This window comes from Cryptomeria japonica, chromosome 5, assembly GCF_030272615.1.
Source record: "Cryptomeria japonica chromosome 5, Sugi_1.0, whole genome shotgun sequence".
Lineage (NCBI taxonomy): Eukaryota > Viridiplantae > Streptophyta > Pinopsida > Cupressales > Cupressaceae > Cryptomeria > Cryptomeria japonica.
Window position 1 is genome coordinate 509,081,276 of NC_081409.1, and position 26,418 is coordinate 509,107,693.

The 26,418-nt window shown below is 37.8% G+C and overlaps 1 protein-coding gene across 1 annotated transcript in view; it reads right to left on the reverse strand.

Annotated features, from left to right (window-relative positions):
• The window catches only part of LOC131064874 (probable cyclic nucleotide-gated ion channel 20, chloroplastic), a gene marked incomplete at its 3' end in the record, with an annotated part of 363,668 nt that overhangs the window by 75,418 nt on the left and 261,832 nt on the right, over positions 1-26,418 (reverse strand). Inside the window, 1 exon segment of the mRNA XM_057999185.2 lies at positions 15,262-15,407. Coding sequence (XP_057855168.1) covers positions 15,262-15,407 — 146 coding nt within the window.

Below are 26,418 nucleotides of genomic sequence, written 5' to 3' on the forward strand. Positions count from 1 at the left end.
CTCTCGGAGTTGCTTGCCCACAAGCAACTGAAACACCAATCCTCCACCATCCCAAATAAGATGTAAACAAATCATTGCATGTAACTGCTGCTCATCTCTGATATAAACAACATGCAATGCCCCGGTTTGGAATGGCTCCTCAAAATGCTGAAGCACCTGTGCTGTCAAATCAACACTGTCTGGGTCCCAGAGCGAAGCATAGCTCCCGCTGAATACCTCAAGTGAGCAATGGAAAACTATATCATCTCCATAGATCAAATATCCATAAATGCCAAGACCACTAGTGTGTCTGTGATCACCAACATGCATAACATCCGTCATAATATCCAATGAATGCCAATCCATGGAAGACCCTCTGTGATCTGACCCCATCTGACACAAGTGACACACAACTGCCACACACTGCTGCTGATGTGCCGAAAGATCTAATGCCAACTCACTAGACAATATATAATACTGACTAAAATCATCACTGTCCAAGCTGGCATCTAAAAATATGTAATCACCAACTAGCAATGAAACAATCACCCTGTCTAGAGAATCAGGTGAAATTGCCACATCAACTGGCTCAAAGTACTCACTAGGAGTAACATCACATAACTCATCCACGCCAGCTATCTGATGACAATCAACCTGTGGATCAACTGTCGTCCCACTCTGCTCGATAAACTGAGATGGATAGTGGGTAAACTCCAGCTCCATCCTCGTGATATTCCGAACATACCGTCCAAGTGTCAACAACCATTGTACACCCACGACTACATCTATACATCTGAAGTGAAGCAACCCATGTAGGATCCACGAAAGGAAGGTACTACACATGTCTATACCATGATCCCACACAAACCACCTGTAGGACATAAACTGCTCCTGCTGCTCTCCTCTGATATAAGTGCCATATAATCTTAATATCTGGAGCAACATACTATAATCCCTATAAGACGCTGTATCAAATGAATCAACACCTGGATCCCAAATAAAACTAAATCCACATCCATCTGTCATGAAGAGACAATGATAGTAAGAGGCATCGTCGATACCGTGTCTCTCTATAGCCACTGTGAAACCATAAATACCACCAATCTTCAATGTTGAAATGGACCCATCAATAAGACAATTTCCAACAAGCAAAGTGTGATGGAAACCTCTCCAAAACCTTTGATCAGCGGCTGCAACTTGCCCAATTTCTCCACAAGTTAGTATGTCTTCATTGGAGGATGCCAAATAAATATATTGTTTAGCCATGCACCAAATATAGTCTCTTACACGCTGATCTTCATAGCCCACTATCACATCTAAGAAAACTGAGTCATCAATTAATAAGTACATCGCTGCCCTATCATATGAAAGAGGTGACAAGTCCACAAATGAATAGTAGATGTTTTTGTTCTGCAACATGGATAAACCTTCAGTGGCTGGTCCACTATGAATGCCACCTAACAACTCATAAACTTCACACCTAGTCTTCCCAACTTGAATGTTCTCAATGCAAGGTTTCAAATTTGACTCATTAGATGAAGGAAAATTGCTGATCAAACTCAGAAAATCAAACTGATTTCTATTTCCATTCAATATATCTTCGCTGTCCTTTTCTTCCCTTGGAAGAAATAAAGATCTAATGGATGATTCTCTTTGTATCCTTGCATCATCTAACCGATTGTGACGCTCTTTGACTCTTTGGAGGTGGTGTCTTGCTTGGGCAGCAAGCGTTTTTGCTTGGGCAGCTCTATGTAACCAATCTTCGTTCAACTTTTGGCAATGTTTTATATCAGCTGCCCCAAAGTACACAAAATCAGACTTATGGTGAGTTGTATTATTTGCATCAGCATAACCCATGCTTGTACCATAAGCACCCGCAAATGTAGAATGCAAATCTCTATTCTCTTCATGACCAAAGGCTGTCATATCTTGAGGGAGATAAGTTATGTCACTGCTGTTATGGACTTCAGAATTATGATCATACTGTGGTGACAAATCTTTGGATTCACTACACACCATTAAATTTCGACTTTCCTCATGGTCTTCCCAATTGAGAAGAGGAAGTAGTGTGACAAATGAATCCAAACTTACGCTGTCCATTTCAACCTCATGTTCTTCATCAATTGCTGATTCAAAATCAGTCTTTGGGCAATCTGAAAACTCATCAAACCTCTCATGAATGTCTTGTGTATTGCTTGAAGTTACAAACTCTTCCTTCACATCTTCCACCAAAAATGATGGGACAGCGTTGTAACCAACCAAAGAGGCACCAATTGGATCTACATGTCTCTCAAAATCTTCAAATAGTTTCCTACCAATCTCACTGGTAAACATCATATCTGCTCCTCTTCCTTTGCTTCCCTTGCTCTCAATTGACTCTTGTTTTGTTCTTGGTTGATGACGTGGACTTGAAAACATCAAGTCATCTTCAACTGGTACACCCATGAATTGTGTGAAGGAAAGGTGGTCACGTATCTTTTTAGGAAGAGAGCAATACTTATCATAGTTGTTCATAACTATATCATTGAATGTCTTGGCAGGAGACCTTCTCCTTGTACTTGTTGAAGGAGTTGTACCCTTAGACTGTCTGGAACTCCTTGAAGGTGTTTGTTCAAATTCTTTTCCTGCTTGTTTATTTCTAAACAACCCTGTCATGATGTCCAATTTGATTTTCAACCAAACTAAACTCAAATCTGAATTAGAACTCTTGATCTTCACCCAACAGGCTGGCAAGATCAAAGCTCTGATACCACTGAAAGATCCCTGATGGATCTCTTTTACCAATCTGCTGTAATTTTTATTTATTTAAATTGAATTTTCCTGCTTATTAATATTTTCTTTCAAAAATAGACAGAAGTTGCAGAAGGGTTGAATTCTTTTTGTATTTTGATGATTTTTCAACAAGTAAATAATGAAGTACAAGTACATGAACAAAGTACTGAAAATGAAGTTCATATACAGCCAAAACAAATTCGATTCAAGGCAGATTTCTGAATATAAAATCAAATATTTGACCAGATGAAGATTTCCAATAATTTCAGGAAGATTACAATCAGGAATAATTCCAACCTGGATGCTGAAAGAGTAACATAACTAGGAATGAAGTTGTGGCAAGATTCCAGCCCTCCAAGTGCTGCACGTGGGAAGGAAAGTGGCTGCCAGGTACAGCCGTACGGCTGCCAAGTACACCCAACTGGTTAGAAACCCCAAACCCCACGCTGAACTCTGTCAGAATTGCTGAACCTCCAGAAAGAATGCCGTACAATCTCCAAGATGCTAATAGCTGCAAACAAATCCAAACCACTGTATTGGGGGCTACGTCCCAAACAGGCAAGGCATTGGGGTTGGCGTCCCAGATGCTGAAAAGCTCTTCCAGAGCCAAATCTCAAATCCAAGATGTAAAATGTGTAAAAGATGATCATAGAATGAAGCTCCTATCCCCTTATAACCCCTCTCAATTGCAAATCGAACCCTAATTGTCTCCAAGTGGCGTGGTCTAGTGGAAATGTTATAATTTCTTATTTTAAAGTGGTCATGTTACTAGAAAATGACCTTTTTTCTCATAGACAGTAATCCGCTCACTGAATTTCCCTGAGACCAAAGAGAAAGATTTAAAGAATTTCAAGATCTTTCCAACGAGCTATCACACAATAGGATGCGCATCCAGATGAGACCAAAAATCCCCTTATTACTCCAAAATGGCTGACAACTTAGCCTTATTTAATTATTAAACACTAACTTAGGAAATATTAAAAATATAACCCAAATAGCCACAAAATGCCCAATTGACATTACAAACCCTAAAATCATCTTGTCACCTGTCTGTGACTGAAGTCGGAAATCAAGGATTCACTGGTAGTCTCATCCCTAAAATCTAGGGATGTTCCTAAAATTTAGGAAACAAGCCCAATCTCTTTGAAACTGAAACCATCTAAAAGGTCATGAATAACCTCACGACTGGCAACTGTCACGACCTCCTAAAATTTAGGGATACCCCCTAAAATCTAGGAACTGCTCCAAACTGGCTCCAAACTGCCTGTAAAGCCAAAATCCAATCACTATATGCACTGAATGAGTCCCAATCAACCTCTGCTAGCCTACGAGACTCCAATGATAGGCCAACTCCTCCGTCTCCGATGTCCACTCTAGGAAGGGGACATGACACCGTTGGACTGAAATTTGCTTTTTAAGGTAGAGGACTCAATGTCTTTTACCCTTTTAACGACATCCTGCAATGTGGGTGGGCTAAGAGCCTTAATCCAACCTCTCAAATGATCAGATGACCCATCAATGCACAACATAATAAAACTCCTCTCTGAAATATTGATAACCATCATTGATAACCTTTGAAAAATAGCAATATAACTATCCAATGTATTCCATTTTTTCAGCTGTTCCAGCTCCTTGAACAGCAATTTTGAATCCTTCTTATCAAATCTATCAGTTAATCTTTTTGTAAACTTAGCATAAGAGACAATTATAATCATGGCCTAAAGCAACCAGCCCATGGTACCACCATTCATGTGCACTACCATTGAAGTGTAGAGCAACATATTTAATGGTTTCATCTTCATCCATAGGATTAAGCTAAAAGAAAGTTTCAAGTTTTTGCAGCCAAGTTGTTGTGGTAGTTCTTATAGAACCATCAAAATAAGGAATGGACAACTTACCCATCATAGGCAAATAATGATTTTGAAGCCTTCCACCTCTAGTCCTTTGGTTTTTGTGCCTCTCCCTAAAAGCTAAGTAATCTATAAATGCATTTCGGCCCAAAATTCAACCCATAATGCATTCCAATCTCTCAATATATGCCTATGATATTCATGATTAGTTGTTTCATTCTCTTTTGCATGATTACTTGAATGGGTTGATGATGACTTGGATGTCATCCAAGCAGCTCTCCAAGAAAAAACTCATGTCCATAAAAAGGCGTTCCTTAACCTTGCTCTTGAAATTACTGTGGTCATCTCCTTATCTCACATTTCTTGCATAAACAATGCCTCTGTTGAGCAAAGGATTTCCATATGAATTTCTTTAAGTATCCTCCTTAGCCATGTTGATTCTTCATTTGATTTCTCGAAGGCTTTCTTTCCTGATATCACTGTGCAGTACCATCCAGAGAAGTCATGCTTTGTTTCCCCTGATCACTTGTCTTTTCATCAATGTGTCTCGAGGAGTCTCCATCAATTCTCCTAGGCATGGAATAGTCTTGTCTTGGAAGATATGAGTGTCTTCCTGTTGTGCATTGCACACACTCCCTGTCGCCGACAGGGTCCCCTTTCCTGTTTTGAGCTTTCGGTCATTGTCCTGAGGTTCTGAGCAGAGTTTCTCGTGTCTCTTCGAGCGAGTTCGTGACCGATCCGTAAACTGATTGACGTTGGAGTAATGAACCGATGAGTCCTCATGACTAGTCTAGCTCTCGGGCGTAAACGCCAAGAGCTTTGTTCGAAGTTTTGAGAATCGCCTTAGATAGGCATAAGATGGTAGGAATTGACGGATCCCGCCAAGCCAGAGCTATGAAGCCGATTACATAAGGTTTGTCACCCGACCTTTGCAAGGTTTGGGCAAGAGATGATTTTCACCTGCTGATGAAAGATCGAATTGCCCAGCCAAGTGCCTTAGTATTTTGATGCCTCCCAAATCCAGATTTGTGGAACCTCGCAAAACTAGTAGGAGGTTCGACGTTCCGTGCAAATTTCCAAAATTGTCTAAGGGGCAGATTTCGGACCTTGGCACGAAAATTTCAAAGCAGATGCTCCCTACTTGGTTCGAAAGCAATGCAAAGTTCTTTTAAAAATGTTCCAAAGATAGCGCTTCAAGCCCCGAAAATCACTTAAGTGTCCATTTTCGGACCCTAGGACAAAATTAGAAAATGTGAAATAGTGCGAGATGTTTCAAAAAATTCCTCCAGCTCCGAAGTTCGCTTTATAACCCCAAATTCGGACCCCTGCTCCGAAATTTGGAAGTGCATCGATTTCGCAAAAACGTCCAAATGGTGCGAGGTCTTCTTAATTTGGCAAAAGTGTTGCAAGGTCCGAAACTTCGGATAGAAGGTTAAAATAGCGAAAACTCAGAGATTTGTAAAAATGCCTTAAAACCCCCGAAATTTGCCAAAACGCCTCCAGCTCGGAAATCGCGCGAAAGTTCCCAAATTCAGACCTAGAGTAAAGGGCGTCGAAAGAAAAAAGAAAAAGCGCGTTTGAACTCCGAAACTGGCTAAAGTGCTTTAGCCTCCGAAATCACTAAAGCGACCTTTTTTTCGGACCCTTGGGAATAAAATGAAACGCAGAGCTTAAAGGGACGCACTAGGTTCGAAAACGCGAAAGTGCCCCCCAAATCCGAAAACCCTTAAAGCGTCCTTTTCGGACCCTTGGGAATAAAGTAAAAACGTGAAATGTTTTGAAAGGGCCTCTAAACTCCGAAAAGAACTTAGAGCTTATTTTCGGACCCTAGCTCCAAAATGCGAGATGATGAAAATCGCGAAAGACGCTTTGAGGTCCAAAAATCGTCTGAAATCTTGACGTCCTCATTTTCGGACCTGGGAGCGAAGATTAGAAAAGTGAAAGTGTTGCAACCTGCAAAAGGAAAACGACTCAGGTCCGAAGTTTTTTGCGAATAAGAGCACCGTGACTCCAGAAGTCGCGAAAATCGCGAAGGTTGGCATAGCTTGCAGATTCATTCAAACACTTCGAAGTTTTACTGGCAAGCATTGCGAGTCCTCCGAAGTTTTTTCCAAATCGCCAAAACCCTTCCTTTGGGTAGCGAAAGCATCCAACATAAACAGCGAGTATAGCGTCAAGCTCCGAAATCACCAGAAATCGCCAAAGTTTGAAGGGGCGCCGTGACTCCAGGGTTTGGCGAAGCTTGCAAATAACGTTCAAGCTCCAAAGTTTGAAGGGGCAAGAGCATGCAAATAAGGGCACTCAAGTCCGAAGTTTTGAAAAGTTGCGAAGCGTGCTAAGTGCTCCGAAAATCTCCAGCTCGCCTAAAACCAGCCGACTACCGTCACAAATCCGGGCTCCAGTGATAGGTCATCCAGCAATATAGAGATTGCTAAGCTTGGCCAGTTGGTGGCAGACGAGTTCAAAAGGATTAAAGTCAGCTTACCCCTTGCTGAACTGATGAAAGTCTTCAATGACTTAAGCTCTCGAAGTAGATCCTAAATCAATCTCTGTTACATCATACTCCTCTGGAGTAATCTCATCCCTTGTCTTTTCTACTCTAGGAGCAACACCATGTCGAATTCTTAATCCTGATTTTCCTCTTATCATCTAGGAGAATTGTCTTCTTTTCTTTTGGATTGTTTATCCGACTGAGGAGTTGTTCCAATTCTGTCGCCGGATCACCATCCTCTTCTGGACCTTTTCTCATTCATCTCTTTAGCTACACTGATGCTTCCGATGTGACTATGCACTTCCATTTGTTCTTGTTGTCCTGGCAAAGTTTCATCCTCAAGAAAATCTCCGCTGGGAAGGGGAAAATTGGGGTCTCCCAAGCCATCTACTTCCGCTATCATATCATGTTGATCAAAGAAATCCATGATGTTCAAATCTTTATCTTGACGGGATTCTTGTTCAACGTTTTCTTGGTGGGGAGGTTCCATGGAAGCATTTCCACTCAACTTGTCAGGTCCACTAGACTCAATCTCCATTTGGATTTCATTCTTGGGATGAGATATCTTTTCTCCTGTAAATAGGTCCACTTCTTCTATGCTTGGAGAATTGTTTGGTGATGGCTAAGGTGTCACTGTTTTTTGCTTCTTTGAGTTTGGTCCTTTACTTAGTGCATTTTGCTTCTTTGCCTTCCTCGAACTTGGACTTTCGGCAATCTCCATGCCCTTCCTTTGACTATTATCATCCCGTTGGCCCTGTTCATGCTCATCTATATCATCCTGTGTTACCTCAATAATTCCATCTTGATTGCATAGTGATTTAGGATCGCCCATCAAATCATATGTCAACTGGGTACCTAGGGCTTGGATTCTGCTAACCTGCCTAAATCCAGATCTTGGTTCTTTTAGTCAATTGTCTTGTCAAAGCATCAAGATAGGATATCTCTGGATTGGTCCAATTTGGTGGAAAAATGGGCTTGCTCTTTTCCTTCTTAAAGTTTGGGTGCCCTCTATTTTCATCCTCTTCTAACTGATTAGGCACTAAGAAGAGTTCACATGTTTGCACTAGCTTCAACGACAGTCTAGAAAACATTCTTTTTCTAATCTCAAAATCATCTTAAGCATTTGCCCAGTAATCTTCCAAGTGTGCTCTATGTTGATGTCTCCAATCATCTGCCATCCAAATCTTGTTATATGGATCAAAATTTGCCCTTGCTATGTATGCGGTGAGCTCATAGAGCTGCAACTTCCTATGTATGTGGTGAGCTCATAGAACTGCAACTCCTCAGCTGACTTCTCTGCTGTTAATAGTGATAGACAAACTTCATATGCATCTTCCATGATGAAGGGAAATTGTAATCCTTGCTTTTTCTTCTTCTTCTTCTGAATTTTGTCATATATTGTCAATTGTCTTGTTACCTCCAGTAGCATTATTTTCTCTGTTGGGTACCTTGGTAGTTGAAGAGGATTGCCATCAAACCCTTGGATTCTAATATACGTGAACTTGGGAAATTGGATAAACCATGCACCATACTTTTCCACCAATTTTCTATCCTCTAAGGATAACCACTTGTGAAAACCTCCTTGCAAACTCCTAACAATATGCATTGGAAATGCATCGTTCACTCTCTTGTAATGATTGTTGTTGTTCAACTGTAACTGAGGAAAGAATTCATATACTTTGAACTTTCCTTCACCTTGTCCAATCGGTCCCTACAATATGAGTCCATCATACTTCTGAATTCTAGCGATCAAGTGGACTAAGTATGAACTCATGTAGAAAGAACGGGTTTGCTCCAAGTTCCTCAGTTGCTCATCCAAGTTGTCACTTATCAATCTAGACCAGTCTATGGCTTTGATTCCTTGTATAACTTTTGCAATGTAATAGAACATTCATGGTTCATAGTTGTAGGCATATTGACTTCCCATCAGTTTGTTCATCAAGACCACTAGATCATTGCACTCCTGCTTGAAGTCCATTCTGATGAGTTGTTTGGGCAATTTAGAATGATGAGGCTTAGGCTTCTCCATCCACTTGCAGTTGACAGTACATGCACATTCATTTGCTCCTGCATGGTAGAACTTTCATGATTTCTCTTTATTCTTATAGTCCATGGAACGGAATGTGATGATTCCAAATGCCTTTGAGATTGCTCTTGGAGTGAGGTTAGTCCATAACTTGCCGTCAAGAGTTTCAATCGTTCCTCTCTCTAGATTGTAGTGTTTTGCACATTCAATGATCAATTTTGGACATTGGATGGAAGGAGGAAATCCATCTGCATGGACGATTCCACTTTGGACCATTGTTCGTGCCATTGTTCAAGGAACTACGCCATCATGCCTGAACATCCTTCGCCTGAAATCTTCTAAGTTGAATGTTGCGAAGTTGATGTCACCAACATTCTCCCACTTTGACTGGATTTTGGACTCTAGAAGAAATCATTTCATCTCCTTGTTGATTAGTGCATGTCTAGACTCACTTGCGACGCTGATTTTCGCCATTCAATTTCCTAGAATTCCAAGGATAACTAATATTAAAATTATTTCCTTTTCTAACTTGAAATTTTATCAATCCATTCTATGGTTTAATTTGTTGTCACGAGAATTAATAAAATATAAATTCAAAATTCTTGACTGCAAGGAAAAATGAACAAGCCTATAGCATGATTTTCGTTGGAATGACTGCATACCTAAAATTCCAAAAAATATAAATAAATAACCTTGCCAAGAAGGAATTCCAAAATTAAAATAATGCAAAAAGAATGCCTTGGTCAAATTCGCCTCTTCAATTCACACCTCTTTGCCTTATTGGTTGACCAAAGGAGAAAACAATCCGTTTCATTTAGGGTTAATCAATTTTGCTAAAAAAATAACAATTAATTTTTTCCATGTGTAGGCTTGTTGGTGGTGTTTTTATGCACGTTCAACACAGAATAAAATACCCAAAGATATCCTATTCTCTCTTCATCAAAATCTTCGATGTGTTAAACAACTGAACTGTATGATCACAAAGACGACTCCAAGGTTCCCAAATGCGTACAAATAGTCTTAGTTGGTTTGTTGTGATTTGCTAGTAATCTCAAGGGGGACTTACATAATCCTTCAAGGAGTAAATCTATCTAAGGATTTTGCTGATTCCCGACACTTGCAACTTTCTCATCTTTGAAATGATTTTGCAGTGAGTGCTCTTCAATCCTACTTCTACTAAGACTTGGAAAAAAAGGAATAAATGGTGAGGGTTTAGCAAGAAAATTCTAATCTTAAGCTAATCCTATTAACTTTGGAGTCAAAAATTGCAAAAGTGGAATTTGAACCAATTCTTGCTTCGCCAAATTCAACTACACAAGAATGGTGCTATCTTCTAAGGAATTAAAAAGATTTTCATATCACTAATATTCACCAACATATTGAACAATGAATATAGTAATAGAAGTTAAGTTTTCATTTACTTGTTTAGGCTACCTTTGCAAACTAATTGAAAATCATCCAATTATAAAAAGTATTCACACATCAACTCCACATTAAGCAATTTTATCAATCCTTCATTCAATCTATCAACTTGAGAATTAAATTTATTTTAATGAGAGCCGAGAAACCATGCTAACTTGCAAAAGTGGACAAAGATTCACCAGCATATAGAACAATGAATTATGTATATTACTTAAGAAGTATCATACAACAATTTCTCTGAAATCTCTCCTGTTACAAATGAGAAGAGGAGGCTTTATATAGACACCTCATTACAAAGCAACGGCCCAGATTGACTCAAGATCAACGGCCAAGATTAAAACATCAAAGCCCTAATTAGGGTTTGTTACAATAGTTATTCGAATGGACCAATGAGAAATAAACAACTATTAAATCCAGCTTTCTTCTAGAAGTGGGCATCCCTTATCCTTTTCTTTGGTAGGAAATTCGATGAACCTGGTCACTATGGAGTCGAGTTCTTCCATTGGGACACTTGGCAAAATGTCAATCTTGTATTACATCAGGTCCATCTTATCTTCACATATGGTAAAAGTGGTTATCTAATCTATTTCCAGTTTGCGAAAACCATCCTCAATGGACAGAAATGAGGATGCCTTGCTAAAATGTTTCTTCTAGATTGAATTCGTGGAAATGAAGAAGTTGCTCTGAACTTTGGCCTTTAAGTTCTCTACATCCACGTCCTTGTCTCAAACTATTTCTTGCTCAAGCACATTGGAAATTGTGATGAAGACCCTATCTTGGACAGCTTTGATTGTTTCTTATTTTCTTCCTCTTTCCTTAGCCTTTCCTTGATGTCCTGGACTTCATGTTCCTTTGTAGTAAGACCTATATCCACAGTCATTAGCTCGTAATCTTCAAGAGTGATGTCCTCTTTTGTTTTGCCAACTTTTGAAATGGCCACCTATATTGAACGAGATCTTGTGCCATCTTTATGGATTAAGGAATATTTCTTTGCCTTATTTTCTTGATTTCTTCGAGGTCCACATGGTCAAGTTTGTTATCTTCAACCTTCTTTCATTTTGTCACAATCTTGAACTCGAGTTGCGGTCCTTCATCTAAAACTTTCTAGAAATCCCTTCTGAGTGAAAATCTACCACTTGAAAAACATGAAAATTTTTATGTTAAAAAAAGGGGTTTGATGTTTGTTTCCAACCTGGAGTGCAAAGTTTGATGGAATTTCAAAGGATAATTTTGATCATAGTTTAAAAACTCGTGGACTCGCCACAGGCTCGCGAATCCAACAACGCCACGAGTCGACTCAACATGGCGAGTCTTTTTGAAAAACTCGTGAGTCTTTCTAATTAACTCGCGTGACTCCTTTAATTGGACTCGCGAGTCTTTTGACTAGACTCTTGCAACCCAGAAAACACGTCAAAAAATTATCTAAATCTTTTTTTTTCAAGTCAATCTCATTCTCTTCATCAGAATATATACATGAAATATTTTATTTAAGTTATATTTCATTTATATATAGGCAGGATGTTTGAGAGTGGTTTCAGATCTCTAGGAATTATAATGCAAATTCTAGGTTTTAGAAGATCTTTTAAATTTTTCAGACAGTCAAATTTCAGTAATCAGTAGACTCCTATTAGCATTCCCTCGCCCTCTTTATCTCAGTTCATGTTAGAAAATAAAATTTATAAAAAATCAGTATCTTTTTTATGTGAATTTGTTTGCAAATTTTTACAAATTTATTTTTATTGCTGAGTATTCGGCAGATTTCGAACTTCATGTTAGAAGTTCGCCGAATGTGGTGACTTAGCTCAAAACTATGATATGTATTGAAATTCTTTCTTAATCTATAAATGTATGAAAAACTACTTACCAATTATCTGAATTCAATTATATATGTGTCTTCCAAGATTATTTTAGGAAATATAATGTTTGGACATTTTGTCAATTTTTTGCCATGTCCCAAGTTTGAGTCAAATTTCAGGCCTGCCAAATTTTTGTCATGTCCAAAAATTTAAACAACATTGAGATCTCCATTAGAAAACTTATGTGGACTCAGCTAAGGTTAAGGCAACTCACGAGTCCAATATACAACTGTGCGTGGTTGGCACAATTCATGCATTGAGTCCCTACCAATTACTCACTGCATCCTAAAATGAAGGCATTTCTTTTTTTGGTTTAAGGGTCATATGACATGTAATTTCAGAATTATGAAAAACTAATAATCAAAAGACTTGTATTCTCTAAATGCATTAATTTATGTTTTTTTCATATAATTATCTCTTTTTATTTTTGCCAAGATTTTGCCAAGTACCAGGTTACAAATTCCGGGCTGCCAAATCCATGTTTAACAACTATGGTTCAAATGATATCGCCATGTCATCTTTGCTTGAATATTATCCTTACCAAGACAAGTAGATGAATTATATAATCATTCCTCTAGGTTTGGGCTAATTGCTTATCAAAGATTGTCTTATAGTCCGCCAACAAAAAATAAATACTTTAACTAGTATTTGTAAGAGTGAGTAGATGGGTGATTGAGATCTCCTTAATGGTTCTTATGATCTTTTATCTTCTTTTAAATACTTCCTATTGATTCGTTGTTACATCAACATGCTTAAGAAAGGAAAATTGATGTTGCCTCTAATAAACTTCCCATCAACGAATTTCATTTTCAAGAGAAAGAGCTACAGTGCAGGTCAAAATCAGAGAGACAAGAAGAAGGGAAAGGATAGAGTGTGAGCAAGGAGATGGTACATCAAACAAAGTCTTTAGTGTATCCAAAGTTATCACCAAGATTATACAAGAGGTGTGCACAAGTTGATCCAAAACTGTGGTTTTTGGTCAAGGACATTTAGGAAATTATGAGCTAAACAAATTTGCTTCTTGGCACAATTAACATTGATCCCAATCATTAGTGAGGATTAGCAAATCAACCTATCAAGATATTCATAAAATGATTTTGGGAGGCTGCATTTTCAAAATATAGCTTCAAAGGGCAAGCCCTTTTCATGAGATAATAAATGGAGGGCGGAACACTTACTATGAATATTTGATAAAAGATCTATAGAATGATACATATGTTGCCAATTGGTTGATGATTGAACCAGTTGCACAGATTAATCACTGAGAAGGTTCATCTGTCCAACAACTATCTTTCGCATTTTCTTTTTGAAGGCTTCTATTTTTGGACAGAATGTTTAGGGCCTATTATAATGGTGTTTTACTCAGCTTTTATTTCAACTCTGTTTAATTTTAAAGGTGTTTTATTTCCTTCTTTTTCACGAGTTTTAAACTTTTTCTTTAAAATCATTAATTTTCAGGATAAATTAATTATTTTCTTAAATCCAAAAAAGTTGGGCTTTTGAAACCTTACAAATAAGTACTTTGAGCACAACATTTCTTAATGATAGTTTATGCTACAAAATTGAATGTTCAGTCCAGTTTCCTTCTCTCTGCATTACTATTTGTGATTTTGTAATTGAATTGAAAGTGGATAATAGCATCAAACTTTGTATTGATGCCATCTGTCTACCTAGGTTGTAGTTTTGTATATAAAGTAGCTTTTCAATTATACAGATCATCTGGTCTATATGTTTAGCATTACTTTAGTTCTTATGAAGCTTTCCCTTATAATTTGGAGAGAGGTTTTACCTCACATTCAGTTCCAGTTTATGTTGTTGTGCAAAAGACAAAATAAAACCACAATACAAGCCATCAAGGAAGCAATTGTTGCTGCCCTAGTACTGGATAGTCTGATTTTATAAAAGACCTCTCTATTTATTACTAGTTTCATATAAAACATAGCAAATGATCCACATTTTCATTAATATAAAGCTCTATATACAATCAAGAATCTAAGGGGAGATTGTGGTGACATTTTCAAGCTCTTTGGAAAGCAAGAACCTCCTTCAAACACAAGGCGTTCAGACGGATAATAAAGCATCAAGGTTTAGCTGTCAAAGCATGGTTGATCAACATTGTATTATTAATCCCAAAGAGGAAATAGCTGACCATATCTTCCAGAGGTGCTCAACTGCTAAAGAGTCTTGGGGACAGTTATGAATTGAATAAATTTTCCTTTCGAATTCACCTTTTTCATTGTAGGGACCTTATTGGGGATTCTTGAATGATCAAGGATGGATAAAAGATTCTATGGTTTACAAAGCTTTTGAATCATTATTGCTTTGTGCCTCAATATTAGCTTTGAGTAGAATCTTGGTTCACATATTGTGTGGATGATTGATAATTTCTTAATTCTTTTGGATTTATCTATACTCCAGAATGGCAATATAGTTTCAAATCTTTGATTGTCACTCTTCATTCTTTATAAGTTGCACATATTAAATGGTTGACAAGGTTGCAGCAACTAAATAAGTTTGACTTTTTTACCATATTGTTTAGGTAGATGTGATCTCAAACAAAGGCTTCCTTAACAGCAACATATTTTTAAAAATGTTTCGGGAATATATGAAACATGATATCACCAAATGTCAAATCATATCCTTCAGATTGAAACAACAGATTTCAATACTAGCTTCAATTCACTAAAATTATATTGGTCTTTTACAGGAAATCGGGAATAAATTTTTAAACAAAATATCAACAGAAGTTTATCATGTTTATTTAGGTTGTAATTTTACAGGAAAGGAAAGGAAAAATGTAGTGCCTTGAATCTATACAAAATAGTAAACCCAAAAGATACTGCATCATAAGCACTTCCCACATACCTGCGGCCAAGTGATTGAAGAAAGTTCTGCATGTTTCCAATAAGCAGAGCAAAAAGTAATAGGCCAAGACCAATAATGCCCATTGTAAACAACACCTCCCATGGAAAAAGACTTGGGACTTGATTGCCAGCAAGAGTACTGATTTGCTGTTTTAAGAAATTGTGTCAGTTATGATTACCATACCCCGAAAATTACAGGTTCATGATGAATAGTACACAATGTGAACTATAGCCAAAAACAATTGAGATGTCCTGAAATGGTCAAAATTATTAAGAATGTAAATCTTTTTAGAATGATACATTAATTTAAGCAACAATCTAAAATATATGTATGAGATTCATCACAAAGTGCTAGGATGAAGTTGTCATCAACAAGTTCAAATTCAAAGGCTGCTATATGGATTGGCAATCAATGGCCAAAATGCATCACAAAGCTAGTAACATTCAGCAAGTTTTTAAAGGTCAAACAATTTTCATGTGATATAACAATCATATTCGCTAAAACTAATAATCATCATTTGCTATAAATTCACATTCCCTGCTTTAAAAGGCAAATAATTTACAGGTGAGCATGTTGGCATGCATGCAACCTTACACAAACACTACAATAACACAGTGTTCAGGACTCAACTTTGGCAATAATGGTTCTTCAAAGCTGCACCATTAATGAAATAGTTTTGAGCATCACAAAGGTACATGATGAGCCTCAATGCCTTGAGCCTTCATCAGCAATGTAAGACTTATTCAACCTATGGTACATGCCCAAGTGAACAAGTCCGCTCCACTCCTCTTGGCTGGAAATTCTCTTGTTACAAGTACAACCTCTTATCTCACTATTATGTGTATAAAAAAGAATAATAAACATGCACTAAAGTAAGCATGAGGCCTATACACAACAAAAATGTTAAAAATCTGGAATATTTTATACAACATGGGCAATAAACTTGCCAAAATCACCCAAAGGAATTTATGCTTTGTATAGTAGCCATCAATGATTTGCATGCCATCCAAGAATAACATCTTGAATTTTCCAAGATATTGATAAAATATGTTGCTATGCACAAAAAACTTTTCGACACAATTTTTAGGCTTAAGGAAATAACCAAGCTTCCTCATGGTCATTGAATGTTCAAAAGATTGATTTTAATATATTTTTCCTTTGATTCATGTCAGTATCCATTTCCTAGATCTCTATTTTAGGCTGTTATGTCTTTCCTAGAACACAATAATTACCCTGCTCTAGGTGAAGGTGAGTTGTTTTGTTATAAACTTTGTTTGAATTCTCTGCTTACCCCCACTATTTCATATTATTCTAAGAAAGCACTAGTGCCTCAAAGGTGTTTTGGACACACATATGAATCAATTGTTTAATCAATTCTTGAATCTCGTGTGTTGAGGCATAGCTAAGCCCATAGATGGATGACTCCGCAAGTACTCACTGAGTTTAATCTCTGTCGAGTAATCGCTTGAAAAAATTGCCCAAAAAAGTTGTTGAGTTTAAAGCTTGGCGAGTACTCATCAATAACTCAGTGAGTCCAAGTAAAAAACTCACAAGGCATGTGTAAAAGGTAGGTCATGTCAAAAAATCTTAGAAAAAAAGTGATTTCTAGTCTCTAAAGCCCTTGACACCCTTCTCACATTGCACACAACAGTGACAGTGCTCTTGCATCACAATTAGAAGATCTGAAAGGGTTCATAGGCAAATTTAGAAGGCAAATTTGAAGCATAGGTCTGTGTGTGTGTGTATTGGGAATAAAATGTTTAGAATCTTTAGATTATATTAAATTTTTACTAATTTAAATTAATTTTATGCTGATTTTTAGTGATCTATGTTGAATTTAGGACCTAGGTTAATTTTTTTGTATTTAAAAGTTAAAATGTTGTGCTTTCACTATGCATGTGTAAGTTAAATACACCATATCATGGCAAATAGAGAAGCTTTTGGATCAGCTTCAATCTCAAGCTTTGCTCAGTCGGTGCCACCACCAATTACTTGCACTTGTCCTACTGGTGTTAGAGACCTTGCTTCGAAATGTGCCATACAAGGACCAATACCTAGGGCAATTGTTTGCATGAGATGCAGAAACTTATATCATGAGGCATAAATCGTGTCAAATACCATCTTGCAAGCGTTACTCATTGTGATGCCAAGCCATATAAAAACACCACTAAAGAGATAAAAAGAGAGATGAATGCCCATCTTGTATTGACAAAAGAGAAAATATTACAAAGAGAGAAGACAAGGGCAACCATAGCAGCAACCATAGCTAGTGGTCATGGTCCTCATGTGCAACTAGAATCAAATAAAGAGACGACATGTCAAAGCATACTGGACTCTCTTTGTGGTCCACGCATCTGAAGCACATCGACACCCAATTTATCTACTTCAAGTAGAGTGTGAGTGCCTACACCTACACACATGCCACATAGCTTTTTTGAGACTAGAAACACAATTGGAGCACAACCATCATTGCAATCTATAGAATGGAACAGGGAGGTGCATGAACAAGCAAATAAGACAAGCTGATTTATGGCACATCAAAAACATTCCTTTCAATGTGGTGAGTACTCCTTAGTGGGAGAATTTCGTAACAATAATATGCACCCTTGTTTTTTTTGTTTTGTTCCTTGTTTTTAATTTGTTTTAGAGAAGTAGACGGAGATGCAGAAATTGTTTTTACAATAAACTCATTTGCAACAATGAAAAGCACATAAATATATGTCAAAATACAATACTTTAGAAATACTCACAACTGGCAAGTATTTTAAGATTTATTTCAAAACTAGTTTCACAATATTGCATCAAAATAAACACTACTCAAATCATCAAACACGTTACAATTCCATTTCAAACATACCCATTAATCTAGAGTATGTAATATTGATAATTATAATCAACAACTGGAAACCCTTATTCAATACACCACACTCCAAACTTTGATCTTTTTGTCTCTAGCAAGATTCCTCTGAGCTGCTCTATGCTAGGCAACTCCAACTGAACATGCAACCCTTTTCAAAAAGAGGTAAATGCATTAAATCAAAACCCCACGTCCCTCCTATAGGAAAGACCTCCAGCTGCAATGGTATGGTAAACAAAATGTGGAAACTCCTTCAAAATCTGCAAGAAACTTCTTCTTTCTGCACTTCGAAGACTTCTTCATATATGTCTCGACATTCTGAGATCAATACTATAGATATAAATCAATCTATGAAGCCCAACTATGATTCATGAGTGAAATCACCATTGAACTCTTCAAACCTTATCCCTGAAATCTCCTGCAATCTAAGCATTAAAAGAAACCACACAAAGAAATTTCAATCTGAAAGTACTGTGAAATACATGTGAGATATCTCCAACAAATACTAGCCAAAGTAGATCTTTCACTACCATAGCTAGTCTTTTTCAAGAGTGTTTTGGTCTTTAGGAAGGTTGAGATGGACCAACTCCAAATCTCTAGAACCACACAATGTTTTATCAAAGAAACAAATAATAAACTCTACATAGAATATGAGCTCTCTGTCCCCCTTTTTATAAGCATTTTAGAGAACTTTCTGGAAACTGCCTTTTAAAATCACTTTATTTTTATTAAGCCTTTTAATTTCAAAAAGTGATCTAATTTACTTTCTAAACATTTCTGGCACTTAATGTCACTTTCAAGCATCTCAACATGTAAAAATTTATTTTCTCTTTCCAACGAGTGATAACACCGAGGTGCTTGATAAATAATTTTAATTAAAATGGCAACCTTAGTGATATTATTTAAATATAGTTCAATAATACACCCAATTAGCGACAATGGTCAAAATGCATCAAAATTGAAATCTGATTGTGTAGAAGTGATCCCAATGGTAAACAAACCCGATTGGGTGACTTACTAAAATAGACACTCCCTCCAAGAATCTTGGAGTCCAAAGTAGAAGCCAAAAATAACATTTGAAGGTGTCATATGACTCCTCTAAACCACCTGAGCTCACGGATAACATCAAATTACCCCCCTGAACAAGCTAACACAAACGCAAAAAGCTAGTGAAAACTGCACTACTGGAGAACCTAAAAATGGGGAGATTACAATAACTACATTGACGGTTATAAGAAAAGGCTACAAGGCACCTTCATCTAAAGACTTAACTGGAAGGTTGGTTAATGTATGCTAATTTAAACTTATAGCAATTTACGTTGAATTTTAGACAAATTTTATGTTGAATAATTTATAGTAAGTTACGTTGAATTTAGGCTAATTTTTTATGCTTAAAAATTAAAATTTTGTCCTTTCACTTTGCTTTTCTAGGTTGCTCATGAATGCAATCAAGCGAAAAAGCTAATAGCAAGATTAGAAAATTGCCCGAAAATCGCCAAACTCGGCGAGTCCGAGTCTGAGACATGCTCGCAGAGTCTCTGGAGCTCGGACTCGGGCTCGGCCGAGTCTGGCGAGAAACCCGCCAACTTGCCGAGTTGGCGATGGCGAGTTTGGCAAAAACTTGCCAAACTCGGCGAGTCCCTAGCCTCAAACTTGTTTTTTTTGTTTAGTTATCTCTAATCCCTAAAAGTGAACTTCATTTCATTCACTTGCAGAAGTAGGAGTAAAGTGAGTTGGGAAGAAAAACAAGGGTGCATAGAAGAAAAACCAGCAAGGAGGAAGCTCAAGTTTTCTTCAATTTATCACATTGGGGCTGCATTGTGTTTGGATTTGGTGCATCAAGAGTTGGATAGGATGAGTTTGCAGCTCATTTCAAGCTTGTTGTAAGAGGTAAGATTGTTTTTTTGAAGATTTTTTTGTTTATTGTATGCAAAAATTCCATTTTTTATTCATTTATTTTGAAATTTTTACATTTTCTTGCAAAATCTTTTGTATGTTTGTAACTTTGTATGTAGCATGTAGTATGTAGTTGTACTATGTAGGGTTGTATGTAGGGTTTGTAATTTTTTTTTTTTTAAAGTAGGGTTTGACAAACTCTCCAATTTTATTTTTTTTTAAATTTACAAACCCTACTTTAGTTTTTTTGAATGTATGTATTAATTTCATTTTGTATTTGTAATGTTTTATTGCAGCAAACTTCACTTTATTATTTGCCTCAACTTCAAGTTTCACAAAACTATCCTACAATCTCTACTTCATCTTCTAGACCCCCCATTAGAAAGGACCCTGCTTGGAAATATCTTGAGGATTTTACAGGGCAAGGAAAGGGGCAAACAAAATGTACATTTTGCAAAACATTATTCCATGGAGGTATATATAGACTGAAATACCATATTTGTGGTGTGCATGGACATGATGCCGAACCATGCCTAAAAGAACTCCCTGAGGCCGTACGTGATTGTTATGTAATGGTTGAGGAAATTGAAAGGAAAAAGAAACAAAAGGATTATCGAGCGGCCATTGGGAGAGAGGCAAATTTAGGAAGAGGGCCACAGTTAGGTTGTGTTGGAGGCCCTTCTTCCTTACCTTCATATCGTCCCACTCAGTTTGCTACTGCAGGAGCTTCCGCTTCTACTTCTGTAAGTGGCATTGCCACCGCCACTTCTCATGCTCCTAGCACTAGTAGTTGTAGTGGGAGTGTTAGCATTGGACCTAGGATTCGTAAATCTAGGTTGGATACCTTCTTTGTGCATCGCACTACTCCTAGCTCCCAACAGTCGCTTGAGGGCATGGGTTGGAACAAGGAGGTCCATGATGCCGCTAAAATGGCAGTTGGCAGGTTTCGAACCTACAGCAGTATTCCATTCTTTACAGCTAGGTGAATGTTTTATAACTTTTATGTTTGATTGTTTTAATTTTTATACTTTGATTCTCTTCGTTTTATTTTTTCTCGTACATACTACATACTACATAGATGATAGAACATACTTAACTTATCTCATTGAATTTATTTGTGACAGGTCTCCTTATTGGCAAGAAATGGTTGATGCCCTTACCATATGCGAGGCGGGGTTCAAAGCCCCTCATGATAGTGATTTGAGGGGACCCATTTTGTCTCAACTGGTGAATGATGTGAAGAAGGATTTAGATGAACAACGCCAGATATGGAGCACTAAAGATTGCACCATCATGACTGATGGTTGGACGGATAGGAGAAATAGAACTCTCCTTAATTTTCTTGTTTCTTCCGCAGGTGATTGATTAATTTTAGTTTCATATAGTCTTTAACTTTTTATTTTTTATCTAATGGTTTATTGAATGATCATTGACCTAGCTTTAATTTTTTATTTCAAGGGGCACCGTTTTCATCAAGTCCATTGATGCCTCCGCCCATTGCAAGAATGCCACCTACCTATGTGAGCAGATAGAGGAGGTGATTGATGAGGTGGGTGAGGAGAACGTGGTACAGGTGGTGATCGACAATGCAACAAATTTTGTTGCTGCGGGTAAACTTTTGATTACAAACGAATTTTGTTTACAAATTAATTACTATTTTGTACCTCCATTAATTACAATTTACAATGTAACAAATTATGTTGCTGCAAGTAGACTATTGATGGAGAGGCACCCATCTATAGTTTGGACTCCATCTGTTGCCCATTGCATTGACCTCATGTTGGAGGATATTGGAAAACTCCCATGGGTCAAGAGATGTGTAGAAAGGGCGAGAAATGTGTGCAAATTTGTATATAATCATTCATGGGTGTTGGCTCTTATGAGACAATACACAAAGCAGAAGGAGTTGCATCGTCTAGGAATCACAAGATTTGCCACAAACTTCATCACATTGCAGTCCATGCTTAGCTCTAAGTCGGCCTGGAGACGCATGATTGTTGGTGAGGAGTGGTCTTCCTCATCTTAGGCTGCCACCCCTGCAGGGAAAGATATGGCAGACTGTATTTTTGATGAGCAAGACTTTTGGGTCCCTTGTGATGATGTAATGTCCCCTTCTTAGTGATGTGCATTTAGTGGTCCATTGGCCTATTCCGCAGACCTATAGGCTATTTGGAAAGGAGAATTGGGGTTTCCAACTTTTGTGGAGTTCTACACGAGCTTTTTAGGGTTTGTCAGAAGGGAATTCTTCAGTTCTGCTTATGGTTTCCTTCTGGGTTTTCCATGAACTGCAGGGTGGAATAACATGCATTTGATTCTTTGGTGAAGTCAGAACTTACTATTTTTAGTAAGTTAGGGTTTGGTTGTTTGGTTGATGCAATTCTGTTGAGCTTTCCAAGCTCTTTCTCTGGATGCGAAGATTATGTTTTTTGGAGCAGTATTTTTCGACTTACTATTTTTACTAAGTGGCTGTGTTGAGCATTTATTTTTTTAGCAGTCTTGGACAAGGTCCCGACTCAGCACAGTTCAGTGGTCTTCATCGCACAACTTCATCCATGATTTTGGTATTAATCAGTATTGGAGTTATAAGTTATTTAATTAAATATTAATTCCTTATCCTAAGGTTTGATATTTAATTATTTTTATTACTGATTAATTGTGTTATGGGGCAACTTAGGAAAAATATCTAGCTGCTAGCAATATTGTTATTTTCTTAAATCAGTGGCATTAAAAAGGTGGCGTTGAGAAAGATGAAATATTTCATGTTTATATTATTTTATTTCGCAAAGTTGTCACCTAGGAAAAAGTTTGAACTTTGCCTAGGGAGTTTGGGAAAATTAACGCCATGTCTAGGGGACGCTATGACATGAAATGAAATTGAATTTCAATGGTTTTGGGCGCCATTTGCATTTGAATTTCGGAGGGAAAAATCTATAAATACAGGTGCTTGGTCTCTCATTTGATATGAAATGAATTTGCATCGTTATGCTGCCGAATTGGCGATTGAAAAATCTGAGCTTCGAAGTGTGGCTTCCTAGCTAAGTCTCAGTTTCGTACTTGCAAGATAGTACCTAGCTGTGTCCACGTATTCCCAGTGCTATTGGTGAGTGAGTTGCAGATTGTGGAGTGTTCTATTTGGGATTGGAGTGTTTTCTGGTTGCTGGTCGCGGGACTGCTGAAAGTGTATTTTGCTCACACCTCATGACCAGGCGATTCCATCATTCTAGGTAACGGCTCATCCTTCCTTCCTACCACTAGCGATGCATATTGTAAGTTTTTAGCATCTTATTTTGAGTGTGGATTTTTATATTGCAAATCGAACTTCCCAGGTTAGGCATTGGGTTTTGTGAATGCATTGGGAAGCGTGCAAAATAAATATGGGTGTTTCGATGGCTTTCCTAGGGTTTGTTTTCATTGTAGCGGGTATAGAAATTATTTAGAATAGATTTTCGGTGAATTGGGTGAGTAATGAGAGAGTTATGAGCGTTTTAGCGAATCCATAGGCTGCTGGTTTTGCAATTCCAGCTTGCAGATTTTGATATTGGCAGAAATTTCATGTTCTTATTTGGATATTCAGCATTACTCTCTTCTCACATTATCTTGTTATTGTAAGGTTAAGTAGTAGTACTGCTAACCAATTCTGGTTTGTAACTCTCACCCCGCTGAAAAGTGGAAGAGGCTAGCTTGCCGCCTATTTTCAAGTAATTTGTAATTTAGTCCTCCCACTGCATAAGTGGTCGAGTGATGTCTGAGTGTAATGGTCCTCCCGCTGCATAAGCGGTTGAGTTGAGATTGTTTTGTAATTTCAGTCCTCCCACTGAAATATCGTGGTTGAGTGATTTGTGCCTTTGTATGTTTCTCTTGGTTGGTTCATCGCCAAGTTTCTTGCATTCCCGCTAGATAAGCAGAAGGGGTTGGCTTGCCGCCCAAGCATTGTATTGTTTCCAGTTATTTGAAGCTAACGATCCCCTCAACACCGTATGCTCTCACCTTCCCACATTGGGCACTTGGTGATCAGAAAGTGGAAGGGTTGCATTTTCCAGCAAGTTTTCAGTTTATGCTTTCTAACCTTAACGGGTTATCTATTTGTGGATGATTATTATTGGCCTAAAAAACAAAAAAAAAAAACTGGGATATTACAAATGAGATAGTGAAGGTAAATTTTTTATAAATTCTACAATTTAACTTTGTGTTTTATAACCTATTATATGTATTCTCTTATTTGCTCATTTTTCTAAATTAAACAATATTTTCAATTTTGTAGTTTGTTAAGCCCTTGGTGGTTTTGTTGCAAGTTGCGGATGGAGAAAAGCCCGTAATGGGCTATATATATATGAGGGCATGGATGGGGCGAAGGAGGACATCAAATCCGTCTATGGAGGAGATGAGAGCAAGTATGGTCCCATTTGGGAGATCATTGATAGGAGATGGCATCATCAGCTTCATAGGCCCATCCATGCAACAGCCTATTATCTGAATCCGGCATTCTATTTTATCCCTTCTTTCAAGGGTGATGTGGAGGTCCTTAATGGGCTATACTCAATCATGGAGAAGATGGCACCTGCTGGTAATACTCAGATAGAGCTTATTCGAGAGCTACAGTTGTTCTCAGATGCACAAGGGGAGACCTTCTCTCGTCCTGTCGCCAAAGACAGTAGGACAACTATGATGTCAGGTAAAACTAAATTGTAAGGCTTAATTTTAGTTTTATTGTATATTGTAACTTGTTAAATGAGTTCATGAGTGAGAATGATTTTATTTATTTTTCTCGTTTCAAACTCAGATCATTGGTGGAGTTTTTTTGGCCCAATGACACCAAATATTCAGAAGTTGGCCATCCGCATCTTGAGCCAACCATGCAGCACATCTGGTTGTGAGTGCAATTGGAGTATGTTTGAGCACATACACTCCAAGAGGCGCAATAGATTATTTGTGGAGAAGATGAATGATCTCGTCTTTGTTCACTACAACCTCCGCTTGAGAATGAGAAAGAATGCATTAGTTGACATCTCTCCTATCATTCTAGATGAGGTTGAACTTGAAGCAGAGTGGGCCAATGAGAGTCAGACAGATCCTGCGATTCCCGCGACTATCTTTAGTGATGATGACACTGATTGGATCGACCTGGCAAATATAGAGGCTGAGGCTGTAGCCATGGCAGAGGAGGAGCAGAGAGCACGAGCAGAGACAGGAGATACTGAGAGTGACACAGCTGTTCCTGATGTTGGTGACCATGGCATGGTGTCACGGGGAGCAACTATGGTTGTTGAATCATCCAAGACCTACCTTAAATGCCTTCGCAGGGGGCCAGGGCGAGAGGGTGCACGCTCCTCTGAGCCATAGGCTTGTAGTTGTATTTACCTTTGGTATTTGTGTGGAACATTTGATGATGATCATATGATGACATGGATTTTTTATTCCATGATTTTTGTAATATTGTATACATTTGACAATATTTATATATTTATGTTTGTTATTTCCTTCAGCTACAATTTGCGTTTATGCTTATGTGATTGATGTATACTTGTGTATGTAATCAAATGAGCCGAGTTTGATGATGTTATTGTGTCTTTAAGGTGTATTCCAAAGGGTGCATGAAACAAGTTTTAAATCTTTAAAAATCTCTAAATTTCTTGAATTTTTCACTTTCCCAAGTCCAGCCGAGTCTGAAGCCGAGTCTGACTCCGAGTCCCGTGTCCAAGTCCGATTCGGCCTTGCCGAGTCCGAGTCCCGTTTCTTTGGGAAGAACATAAGAAGCAATTGAGAAAATATGGATGCACTATTCTTTTAGATGGGTAAATGAATGGGAAAAAACACACCACTATCAATTTTTTGTTCGCTTCAAATGGTGAGATGATTTTTTTGAAATTGGTTGATGCCTCTAACAAAGTAAAAAATGCGGAAACATTATGTCTAATGTTGGGCGAAGTTGTCATGGAGATGAACATAAAGAATGTGGTAAAACTCATAATTGATAATCCAACAATCATATGTGGTGTATGGAGGATTTTCTCAAGAGAAGCATCAAACACTCTTTTGGACAACTTACGCAGCATGTTGCCTTTTTCTTTCAGAGGATATAGGAAAACTTGATTGTGTGAGACCGGTAGAAGATGATGCTAGGAGCATAACAAAATTTATCTAGAATAAACCTTGGATTCTTAATGTGATGAGAGATCTCACCCAAGAGAAAGAGTTGGTGCAATTGGGTGTCGCAAGGTTTGCAACGATTATCTTAACGTTGCAAAGCATTACTGGTTTGTTCACTTCTTTGAATAGATGTTTGCGAGTCAAGCATGGCTGGCCTCATTATTTTCAAAGAAGCTTGAAGGAGAGATGGTTGCAAGCATAGTCTTTGACAATCTTTCTGCAAAAAGAGATACAAAGATGTTAAGGTAACCTCAAAA